The following is a 12,587-nucleotide window of genomic DNA, read 5'->3' on the forward strand; positions in this document are numbered from 1 at the left end:
GTGTGAGTACAAAACTCAAAATAGGAGCTTTGTAGACTTTGCTTTGTCACATAGACTTTCCTTTTAATTCAAGAACAGGAAGAGATACTAAAGTAGCTGAAGGCTCAAGTTTTCACAATTACCTGTCTTGGGTAGGAAAGTATTTCTGATTTTATTTTTACATTTTAATTATACATTCTGCAGTACTTAATCTTCTTGTAGCATTGGACCTATACAACAACAACTTGCATTTATATAGCACCTTTAACATAATAAAATGTCCCAAGGCACTTCATAGCATAATCAGACAAGAAATGACACTGAGCCAAAGGCGGAGGCATTAGGACATGCGACCTAAAGCTTGGTCAAAGAGGTAGGTTTTAAGGAGTGTCTTAAAGGAGGAGAGTTTTAGGAAGGGAATTCCTGAGCTTGGGGCCTAGACAGCTGAAGGCACTATTTCAAAGAAGAGCAGGGGAGTTATCTCCGGTGTCCTGGCCAATACTTATCCCTCAACCAACATAAAAAAAACAGATTATCTGGTCATTATCACATTGCTGTTTTTGGGAGCTGCTTGTGTGCAAATTGACTGCCGCGTTACCCACATTACAACAGTGACTCCACTTGAAAAAGTACTTAATTGGCTGTAAAGCGCTTTGAGATGTCCGGTGGTCATGAAAGGCGCTATATAAATGCAAGTCTTTTTTCTTTCTTACAAAAGTCAGAGGAATGGAGTGTTTTTGGAGAGGTGTTGTAGGTGTAAAAGTCAGTTAGCCAGGTGATGAGGGATAGAAGACTAGGGCCTAGCCTTAGTTGCTTACACATTTTATGTTGACTTCAGTGCCAGCACCAATAATTAAAAAAAAGAAGCAAATGCCCCCTTTTAAAAGGGGCACAACCAATAAACCACAAATTAAACCCAATTTAAATGAACCTTAACAAATAAAATCAGAATTTTGTTTCCGGGGTTGATTAAGCACTCCAGTCCCTCCAGTGCCCACTGGGCACGGAAGGCCTCGAGCGTACCAGTGGACACTGCATGCTCCATCTTCAGGGACACCCGGGCGCAAACATAACCGCGGGAGAGGCAGGCAGTTGGGCTGAACGACCCCCTCGACCGCCCACTGCCTGGACCTGTTAATGGCCATCTTGGCCTAGCCAGGAGCAGTCCAACAAGGAGGTCCTCCAGTCTGCCCACTTTCCTCTGCACCGGATGCCCAAGGATCAGGAGCATGGGACTGAAGTGCAACCAAAAATTGAGGAGCAGCCCCTTCAAAAGTTGGAAGAGGGGCTGCAACCTCTCGCACTCTGTGTATACATGGAACACGGACGCCTCCAGGCTGCAGAAATTGCAGACAGCCTGGGAGTCTGTGAACCTACTTAAAAATTTGTTGCACGGGACTCCTCCATGCAAACCCCCTATGCCAAGTCCCCAATAGAAAAGTGGTGGACTCACTCGTAGAGAGCCCTCCACTATGGACCTCCTCTGGATGGCAAAATGCCAAGGCATGTCCAGAGGGCAGTTGAGGAAGACAAAGTAGAGAGTGTGCAAGAGCAGCCCATGCAGGAAACCCCTCCATGCAAAGTGGAAAGGCACGGAAGGGATCTCTGAGACGGCTCAAGCTGTGAGGTGCCGGCTCCCGTGGGAGGTTTTGGGGCCTAGTCGAATGGGGGTCAGCTCGGACGGGATCACTCCACACACTTGAGCCTCCTCGACAAACCTAGTGGAGTCAGGGCTGAGTGCCATTTAGCGTCTTGATGGCTTTGGCTGTGGACCAGATAACGTGCCAGGACATGCGCTGTGCCAGCTCCTCTGGCGACATCCAGCCCGCTCCTCCGCCATCCAGTACGTCCCTGACTCTGGTCACCTTGCCAGCCAGGGTCCTCTTTTCCGTCAGCCACCAGAAACTGCAGTCGTGGAGGTGCGGACTCCTGAGCAGTGGCTCCCGGAGTATAGCCGCCACTCCTGACGGAGGAGAACTCCGGCTGGAGACGATGTTCCTGATCAGTTCCTGATAAAAGACAGGCAGCTCCTGCAAGAAGGCATGGTTACACCCCAGTTTTATAAACAGGAACTGCGTGACGTAATTGAGACCGTGCAGTTGGCAGAAGAAATACGTCGCCAGTGCCCACCATCTGGAAGGCTCCTCAACGTACAGGTATCTCTACAGGGTCTGAAGACAGAAAGTCGGAGCCTGGGTACGCATGCACACCAGTGCCTGACTGCCCTCCCTAAGTGGAAGACTCAGAACCGCGGCAGAGATCCAATGCTTCCTTTTGCCCCAGAAGAAGTCAACAAGCTTCTTCTGTATCTTGGCTACAAACTTGGGGAGGGATCAAAGTGACCAACTGGTGCCACAGCATAGCAGCCACCAATTGGCTTATGACCAGCGCTTGACCCCTGTAGGACAGCACTCTGAGAAATCCTGTCCAGCGCCCTAGGCAGGCGGTGACTTTGGCCTGCAGCTCTTGCCAGTTCGTTGGCCAGGCTTCCTCCGCAGGGCTAAGGTAGACTCCCAGGTTGAGGAGATGAATGGTACTCCAGGCAAAAGGCCTGAGCCCCTCTGGCAGGGAGTCCACCTGCCACTGACTCACCAGGAGTCCTGAACATTTATCCCAGTTGATCCTCACAGAGGATGCGACAGAGTAGATCTGCTGGCACTTGCACATCCTCCGCAAGTCAACAGGATCCGTGACCATGAGGAGCACGTCATCGGCATAAGCAGAGAGGACAACCTCCACACCTGGCTCTTGTAGAGCCAGTCCCGTCAACCTCTTCCACAAGAAGCGCAGGAAAGGCTCCATGCAGATGGCATATAACTGGCTGGACATGGGGCACCCCTGATGCACGCCTCTCCCAAAGTGAAGGGTGCCATCGAAGATCCGTTAACCTTAATCAGACACTCCGCAGCGGTGTACAGAAGTCGGATCCGGGCGATAAAATGCGACCCAAACCCAAATGCGTGCAGAGTCCTGAATAAGTACTTGTGATCAACCCTGTCGAACGCCTTTTCTTGATCCAGGGAGAGGAAGGCAACCGACAGACTAGCCCTCTGGGAATGGTTGGCCAGGTCCCGGAAAAGATGGATGTTGTCGTGGATGGTATGGCCTGGGACCATGTAGGACTGATTGGGGTGGATCATGTGGGCCAGCACGGTGCCAAAGCGAGCAGACATTGCCCTGGCAAAGATCTTGTAGTCCATGCTGAGGAGAGAGATCAGGCACCAGTTCTTAAGTAGGTGGAGATCGTCCCTCTTGGGCAGCAGGATGATAACTGCCCTGCGTCGAGAGGGACATCTCCCTGGTCGCCAGACTTTCCCCCAGGGCCCGCGCGTAGTCGTCCCCAGGACGTCCAGAATGCCCTGTGGAACTCCACGGTCAGCCTGTCCAGCCCTGGGGACTTGCCCCTCGAGAGCTGGCCGAGGGCATCGGCCAGCTACACCAGGCTTAGCGGAACATCAAGCTGTTTGGCGCCCTCCGGGCTGACCTATGGCAGGTCCTCCTACACAATTTTGCAAGCATCTTCACTGGACAGATCCGGAGAGAACAGAACCCCAAAATAGGTACAGGCCTCGGCACTGATGCCCTCCGGACCTGAGACCAGGGATTCGTCATCGGCCAGCAGCCCCAAAAGCTGCTTACGGTCCCCATGCCTTTTTTCCAGCGAGTGGAAAAAGGAGGAGCCACAGTCCAGCTCCTGGAGGAACTGGATCTGCAACCTCACTGTATGCGCCTCAGGACTCGACAAGCCGCTGGTCCTTCAGCGCGCCCTTTTTCTCTTTGTATACCTTCCGCTGGGCCGGGTCTTCGACGACTTGACCGAGACGAGAATCCAGGTCGAGCACCTCCTAACTCGCACCAAGTCCCGTTCACCCATCACTCCTGTTCTCGCTGACCTACATTGGCTCCTGGTTGAGCAACACCTTGATTTTTTTAATTCTCATCCTTGTTTTCAAATCCCTCGATTGTCTCGCCCCTCCCTAGCTCTGTAATCTCCTCCAGCCCTACAATCCTTCGAGATATCTGCGCTCCTCCAATTCTGGCATCTTGCGCATCCCCGATTTTAATTGCTCCACAATTGCCGGCTGTACTTTCAGCTGCCTAGGCCCTAAGCTCTGGAATTCTCTCCCTAAATGTCTCCGCCTCGCTACCTCTCTTTCCTCCTTTTAAAATGCTCCTTAAAACTTACCTCTTTGACCAAGTTTTGGTCATCTGTCCTAATATCTCCTTATGTGGCTCGGTGTCAAATTTTGTTTGATAACACTCCTGTGAAACGCCTTGGGATGTTTTACTACATTAAAGGTGCTATTTAAATGCAAATTGTTGTAATAATACCAGGAGCTCAAGCACTTAAAAGCAATTGTTGTTGTCGTAAAGCAAGAAGACAATTTGGTAACTAACGGGGAAAAAAAAAGTTTGGTGGAGTACTTTCTTCTCTACCAGCATCCAGCTGGTAATATTTCTAGGGGTCCAGTTTTAAGCCATTTCACCTGTTCCACAGCCCCTTCCTACGCATCCATTAATCAGGGTTCAGTTGACATTGTTTATAAAGCAACTATCTCACACATTTACCAAACAATACTGACTAGGTTTGGTCAGTGTACAAGACAGCATTTTTGGAGCAGGGAATTGAAGCTGCTTAGCTCGGCCTTTTTCCTACATTTCTATTACATTGCACAGCTTCTATAGTGTGTAAAGGATGCCTGAATGAAAACAATAAGATTACCTACCTGTAGGACCATCCTTTCTTAGATGGGCATCCTTCAAGTATCACAAGCACCCCACCACCAGCCATCTTTTTAGGCTCAGCTTGGTTTGGTTAGGGAGTTTAGGGCGATGTTGTCTGAGTTTAGCTTCAGGTCAAAAATAAACTGGAACTGTTGCACATGTTAGTGTTTTTACAAGATGGGAGCAGGAGATTTGGGGCGTTGCCGCGCAGCGTCATCTCACATTGCAAATTTTAGAGTGCTTAGCTTATGGCTTCCCCAGAACCAACCAAGCATGACCAAGTTCCTGCAGCATGTGAAGGGTATTTATAGTTCGAAAAATGAAGACAGACCATACAGAATCTGTCTTCTCCCTCATTAATTCAGCTTCTGTACAAAATTAGGAATTGTCATCATCCCATGGGGAAAATTGCCAATAATACTGCTTTTTAAGATGTAGTTTCTTTACTGTTAATTTTATCTTCACCTTTTTTATCTTGTACACAGAAAATGATGAATATAAGCCTCCAGTTTGGAAATCTTACTGTAAGTACCAATTTATTTTAATTAAAATTCAAATCGGAAGATTTAATGTGGACATACATTGTTTACAAAAGCAAGTTCCTCTGAACAATCTCTTCAGTTTTTTGACATCCTTTCCCACATCCCTAGATAGAATTAAATAGCTGAGTTTTGAGGTAGCCCATAAACCAGTTATTCTTTTGATATCTATGCAACTATGTTTTAGGAGGAATATAGTTCTGGTTACTGTCTTAAGCTATTGTGCTAAAGTGAAGAAAAATATGATACAGGAAACTTTGTGCTATCCGGAGGTGAGCTATCCGGCAATCTGGAGCCACCGGCAAAAATCAGCAGCCGTTTTTTATTTTTTTTTGTTTTTTTTGCTTTGTTTGAACAGTCAAGCTGTGCAAGGTCTGTAGCTATAGCAACAGCTTCAGCTACAGAGCTTTAGGGCCACACCTGAGTGTTTAGAAGCTGTTGCTAAGCAACAGTGTTTGTTGTCAAATACGGAGATAAGAATCTCCGTATCTCTCAACATTAACTCTGGAGAGTACGGCAGTTTTGAGGCAACGGCAGCAGCTCGGTCCCGTGGGTGCCGGATAGCACAAAGTTTCCTGTAAATTGAAGTTTCTGACTAAAGTACTGTATTGTAGAAGAATCTATCAATTTCCTGGTGAATGAAGTGTCTTACAGTACTTTCAATAATTGTGTATAGATTATCTGAAGACTTCTGAAATCATAAAGTCTTGGTAGCCCAATAGCTGTAGTGGTACAACACTCGACTTCCAACCAGAAGGTCACGAGTTCAAGTCACAGAGCTGCCTCTCACTGGAACTCACTTGCCTCAGTTGGGTGAGTTCTATGATTTATCAGCTGGGTCTTAAGTGAAGTGCCACAAATTAACAAAGTGTAAAAATATTTGGAGGAAAAATGTGCCAGAATGTTACTACCCCAACTTGAATTGTACCCTTTTCATACTCTTCTGATCATGGAATAACATTAACCATGATATTGAACCAGTCTAAAGTCCATCTTTCGTATCTTTGCTTGAAGAGCAATGCATGATAAGCTGAACCCATATGGTAGGAATAGGAAAAGTGAAAGTCTATGTGTTGGGGGGAAAGAATGAAATGCTCCACATAGTTAAGTACTAATTCCAAGGTGGTGCACTGGCACTGCACATGTGTTTTGATGCAGTGCAGGTTTGATCTCTGCTGAGTTCCTGATCTCAACTGTGCTGGTGTGAGAGGAAGCCAAGAGATTTGGTACCTCCCAATCTGAGAGAAGATGGGAAAGAGAGATGCAATTGAAAGAGAAGTCATTCTGTCATTAACTCCAAAACAGCTCAGGTGGAAGCAGTCCTCTCAGTTGCACATCTCTAGAACAGAGACTTGTTCTGGTGAGACAGGGAAAGGGGACAAACGATTCTACAAATGTATTTATAACTTGAGATTTCAGATTTGAAGACTAATTTCTCAAATGCTAGAATCACAAATAAGGAATTGATTGAGCTTAACCTTTTGAGCACTCCAGTAGCATTTTTGCACCTAAATTATAAACACAAGTTGACTTAGGGTTAAATTGCAGAATGTTTCTAATAATTCCAGCAGTGTGGCCACATGATTTCCTATTACTATAAAAGTTTTTTTTTTTAAATATCTTCTTCATTGTCTAAAAGTATTTATTTTAAGTTTGTTTTTTTCTATTTATTATGAGTATGCTAACGAAAATCTGGTCTTGAGATCCCACAGACTCTGCCTAAATTTGGTTCTATGAAATGTACTGTACAGGCCATGGCGCCACTTTCATGCCATAGACTCCTTCTCTAAAGAAGATGTACTACATTTTGCTGCAGATAGCAGCCTATATCTGTTGTTTCATAGATAGTTCTCTGGTGAAGAACGGAATGCTTTTTCTAGGGATGCAAATGTGATTGCAGTCTACTATTGACTGAACCACAAGCTATCAAAATATTACAAGTTGAGAAGATACTGAGATCAGAGAAGTGTTCTGGGTTCAGTTCCTCTAGCTATTTTGGAAGTATTGGTCAGAAATGTTTGAAGGCTCTAAAGTATATTTAGTACTCAAAGGGTGGAACTATTTTGTGAACAGTTTTTAAGTCTAAGCTGATAGTGTAAATCTCAATAGTCTTAGAATTCCATTGACTGTCACAGTTTCTACATAACTATAACAAAGTGTTCTTTTATTTCATTTAACACTGTCTTTTGGATAGCAGAAGAGATCTAGTGTGTGCTAGATTCTGAATTTTCCATTGGTTGAAATGGGCTAAATTAGCACTTCAACTGTATTAAAGCGAGAACAAAAACATCCCGTAAGGGAAAACTGAGGCATGTCTGAGATTATGAGCACCGTGTATAGAAAATGACAGAAACAAATCCATATCCTACCACTTCAGTGCATTTCACCTTGTGCCCTGCAGAGATCTTAAAATACAAATGTCACTGCTGAAATGAGGTGCTAGATTTTTACGAGCAGAAGCAAGGTAAATGAGATATCAAATCCTGCCAACTTTCACATTATTTTTCTTTTGAAATTAGTTGATCTGTAAAGTTATCCTGTTTAGGTAATGTTTTATTTTGTCCTCCTTTTCTAAGCAACTATTAACCATTACAAATTCTGTACATCAGTTGTGTTTTTTTAATTATAATTTAACTTTGGTTTTCCAGTGTATCAGTTACAACAGGAAGCTCCTAATCCAAGGAGGATTACGTGCACGTGTGAGGTTGGTTTCATATTGACCATGAATCTTTGTACATTTTTGGTGAATTTACAGTCAAGTAGTTTATATCTTATTCATTTGTCGAAAATTATTTCAAACTATTCTTCAAGTACTTCAAAGACAGAAATCTTAGTACATGATACATTATTAGATTGTTCTTTTCAGGTTTGAATCAAGGCACTCTGGATGAAATACTCCTACATTAAATAAATTTGGCCTTGCTCTCAAACCAGATCCTTGTGGCTGCAGGTCCATAGCACAAAAGAGCACAGAATTCAACAAAAATTATCATTAAGGTGGCAATCTCAGAGGGGCGACATGGTTAATGGAGTGAGGAAATAGGTGGCAGATGCAGTTCAATGCAGGGAAATGTGTAGTTGTACAGTTTAGCATAAAGAATGGTAAAAGGAAGTATACCCTTAAAGGTAATATGCTCAACAGTGGACAAACTGAAGTCTAGGAGTTGAGACACACATAAATCTTTAAAGGTGGCATTACAGGTAATAAAAGCCATAAAAAGGCAAATGGGGTTCTGGATTTTATGTAAGCATTGAAAATAAAAGCAAAAAAGTGATGTTTAACTTGTAAAAGATATTGGCTAGGCCACAGTTGTTAGTAGTTCTGGGTACTTCATTTTACGAAGAATATCAGAGCCATATAAAGGTATGGGTGCAGAAATTCCAATCCCTACGGGTGGGTACGCGCTGTGTACTCACCTGTAGGGACATCGGAAATGCCGGTTTCAAGCATGCACTGCGCATGTGCTGAAAACCGGCATTTTTTGACAGATCTGCCGGTTGCCCGGGAGAAGGACCTCTGCGGGCGGAGAGTTACGCTTTTTGGAGACCCTGCGCCCGCAGAAAACACTTATGCCTGCTTTTACCAGGTGCAAGAATTATAAGGCCTGCTTTTACCAGGATAAGAGCTGAAAAAAGTTTTTTTTTTTTAAATTTCCACTGATTTATCATTTAAAAACACTTTTTAAAGAAAGGTAAGTTTCTTTTTAGCCCCGTTAAAAACTTTAATTCTTTTTTTCAAAAAATAAAAATTTTGTTTAAAATACTTTAATTTATTGTAATTTAAAGTCATTTTAAAAATGTGATTTAAAAAAAAAAATTATTTAAAGTTTTACTATGTTTTGGAAGTGATCTCCATTCATACATTTGACAGGAAGACATGTCAAATATATGAAGGGAGATTCCCTTCTCTGATTGGCTCCCCATGGCCCACGTGGTCCCAGGGACGCTGCGAACCGCCTGCGCCTCTGGGATACGTGGGCCCTGCACACCGGCAGTTTGGAGAGGCCCAGCAGCGGAACTCTGCGCCTCCCGGGAGCCCTCAGGTCTTGGCGCAGATTTTTCCAGATCGCAGCCCTCCACCGGAGGCCTGTGATCGGAATATCTGAGCCGTTACATTTTGGGTCTGCTCTAGATATTATCTCAGCTTCAGCACCACAGACCCCACTTCACTTATGATCAAGAGTTTACCTTTTACTGTCCAATGTCTAGTCATATGATAGCAGAATTGAGGGGCTGGACACTGTAATCTCACCCATGCTTCCACGTGCACTTCTCCAATTGTCTGAAAGATGGACTGATTAACACCCATGAGATGAGGCTGAATGTGAATCAATTGGTTTATTTTGCAGTTGTCAAGTGAACAAGGAGAGTGACATTTATAGTTAATCTCCCCGTACTTCAGTTTAATTTCATATCAATCCTTGTGATGAGGCAAATAATAAATATGCCCCACTGTTCCTGTTAGCAAGCTAAGTCTCACTTTTCTGGTCAGGCCTTCCTCTAATCCTGACCGGTACAATCTCGGAGGATTTACTCTGTGTGTCTTCCTGAGCAGACCTTTTTGAACTGACCGAAGATTGTGTGTGTGGTAAACCACTGCTAACTCTGTACATGTCTGTGTGGTAAACCACTGTTAACTCTGTACAGGTCCGGGCATGTCTCCGCCCCTGGCTCCACCCCTAAGCCCAGGTATAAAGGTGACTCACCACCCTTCCCCCGGGAGCTCTTAGGATGGATCCACTAGCAGAGGCATGCTCCAGTTCTTAGTCAATAAAAGCCTACTTCGTATAAGTTCAACTCGTAGTCTTTGGTGTTGTTGATAGTGCATCAATTTTATTGACTAAATTTTCGACATGGAGCAAATCTTGAAGCCGGAACATTTAGACCTGGATCCTCAAGCAGCAGATGCAGCCAATAACTTCGAACACTGGCTGAGCTGTTTCGAAGCCTTCCTGGAGGCCTCTAGCACTACCGTCACTACAGATGACGCGAAACGGCTTGTCTTGAACTCACGGGTGAGCCACCGAGTCTACTCGATCATCCGAGACGCCACAACTTACGCGGCCGCCATCGCGACGCTAAAGGAACAATACGTGAGGCCTGTTAACGAGGTCTACGCCAGACACCTCCTGGCTACCCGAAAACAGCGCCCCGGGGAATTGGGCGCCGAATATTTACTGGCACTGAGAGTCCTCGGCCGGGCCTGTAATTGCAAAGCGGTGACAGCCAAGGAATGCACGGAAGACCTGATCCGAGACGCCTACGTAGCCGGCATCAGGTCCAACTATACTTGGCAGAGGCTGCTGGAACAGAGGGGGCTCGACCTGCAGAAGACTGTGGCCCTCGCTAACTTGTTAGACGTGGCCCTCCAGAACATGGACGCCTACCCCCCTGACCGGATGGCCACGTGGATGTCATGGGAGCAGCCATCTTGGGACCCGGTAAGGCCACAAGCCGCCAGCAGCCCAACTACAGCTGCAATGACCAGAGGCCAGAAATGCTACTTCTGCGGCCAGGCCAAGCACCCCAGACAGCAATGCCCAGCAAAGGACGCGACCTGCTCCAAATGCGGCAAGAAAGGCCACTACGCGAAAGTGTGCAGGGCGAAATCGACCCCCCAATTCCAGCAGCGCCGCGTGTGAACCGTGCAGGCCGCCATTTTGGACCCCACCAACCACGTGCGGGCCGCCATTTTGGGCACCACCAGCCGCGGGGGAGCCGCCATCTTGGACACCATTTCGGGACCAGGCCCCCGGCGCGGGTGAATACTACAGCGACCCACTGACCTCGACGATGGCCTCCATCACCCTGGACCAATTTAGGCCCCATCAACTAGCCAGGTCCATGATGAACGTAAAGGTAAATGGCCATGCCACAAATTGCCTTTTCGACTGCGGAAGCACGGAGAGCTTCATCCACCCCGACACGGTGCGACGCTACTCCCTATCGGTTATGCCCACACGCCACCAGGTCTTTATGGCCTCAAAGTCCCATACGGCGGACGTCGGCGGCTACTGTGTAGCGACTCTGACAGTGAACGGCGTGGAGTACAGAGATTTTTAATTCCTCGTCCTGCCACAGCTCTGCGCTCCCGTACTGCTAGGATTAGACTTCCAGTGCCATCTGGAGAGCGTCACGATGGCATATGGCGGGCCCCTGCCCCCGCTTACAGTCTGCAGCCGGCAGAATTTAAACACGGCGCCGCGCAAAGTATGCAGCCTGTCCACCCTGAAGGTCAAACCCCCCCCCCCCCCCCCGTTGTTCGCTAACCTCGCCAAAGACTGCAAGCCAATTGCTACTAAAAGCAGGCGGTACAGTGCCGGGGATAGGAGCTTTATTAAATCAGAAGTAGAAAGACTCCTGAGGGAAGGGATTATCGAGGGCAGCACCAGCCCATGGCGAGCCCAAGTGGTGGTAGTGAAGACCGACGAAAAACAGCGCCTGGTTATTGATTACAGCCAGACGATCAATCGATACACGCAATTAGACGCATACCCACTTCCCCGCATATCTGACATGGTCAACCAGATAGCACAATACCGGGTATTCTCGACGATTGATCTGAAGTCGGCATACCACCAGCTCCCCATCAGGCCTGAGGACCGCCAGTACACGGCCTTCGAGGCTGACGGTCGCCTCTACCACTTCCTCCGAGTCCCCTTCGGCGTCACCTCGGTCTTCCAAAGGGAGATGGACCGGATGGTTGACCAGAACGCGCTGCAGGCCACCTTCCCCTATCTAGACAACGTCGCCATGACCGGCATGACCACGACGCCAACCTAGAAAAATTCCTCCGTACGGCCCAACGGCTGAATCTGACATACAACAGAGAAAAATGTATGTTCCGCACCACGCGCCTCGCTATTCTTGGCTGCGTGGTGGAAAACGGAGTCATCGGCCCCGACCCCGACCGAATGCGCCCCCTCCTGGAACTACCCCTCCCCCACTGCCTAAAAGCCCTGAAGAGATGCCTAGGGTTCTTCTCTTACTACGCCCAGTGGGTGCCCAACTATGCGGACAAAGCCCAGCCCCTCATCAAGTCAACCTCCTTCCCCCTGACGGCAGAGGCCCGTGCGGCCTTCACCCTCATAAAAGGACATTGCGAAGGCCACAATGCACGCAGTGGATGAGTCCATCCCTTTCCAAGTGGAGAGCGATGCATCCGACTTCACCCTAGCCGCAACCCTTAACCAGGCGGGGAGACCCGTGGCCTTCTTTTCACGGACCCTCCAGGGCCCCGAAATTCGACACTCCTCAGTCGAGAAGGAGGCCCAGGCGATAGTGGAGGCTGTACGGCACTGGAGGCATTACCTGGCCGATAAACGTTTCACCCTGCTCACTGAC

At 47.1% G+C, this 12,587-nt stretch overlaps 1 protein-coding gene across 5 annotated transcripts in view; it reads left to right on the forward strand.

Annotated features, from left to right (window-relative positions):
- The window catches only part of chn1 (chimerin 1), a 204,519-nt gene that overhangs the window by 33,204 nt on the left and 158,728 nt on the right, over window positions 1–12,587 (forward strand). For 4 of the 5 annotated variants that reach the window (XM_085986143.1, XM_085986142.1, XM_085986140.1 and 1 more), the window contains 2 exons: window positions 5,190–5,228; window positions 7,892–7,947. In XM_085986143.1, coding sequence (XP_085842269.1) covers window positions 5,193–5,228; window positions 7,892–7,947 — 92 coding nt within the window. In that variant the 5' untranslated portion in view covers window positions 5,190–5,192. Of the gene's footprint in view, window positions 1–5,189; window positions 5,229–6,078; window positions 7,708–7,891; window positions 7,948–12,587 lie in introns of those variants that run through there. The other variant, XM_085986144.1, reaches the window with a different exon arrangement.

This window comes from Somniosus microcephalus, chromosome 4 (assembly GCF_052327205.1).
Source record: "Somniosus microcephalus isolate GS21.2 chromosome 4, FLI_Smic_1.0, whole genome shotgun sequence".
Taxonomy (NCBI): Eukaryota; Metazoa; Chordata; class Chondrichthyes; order Squaliformes; family Somniosidae; genus Somniosus; species Somniosus microcephalus.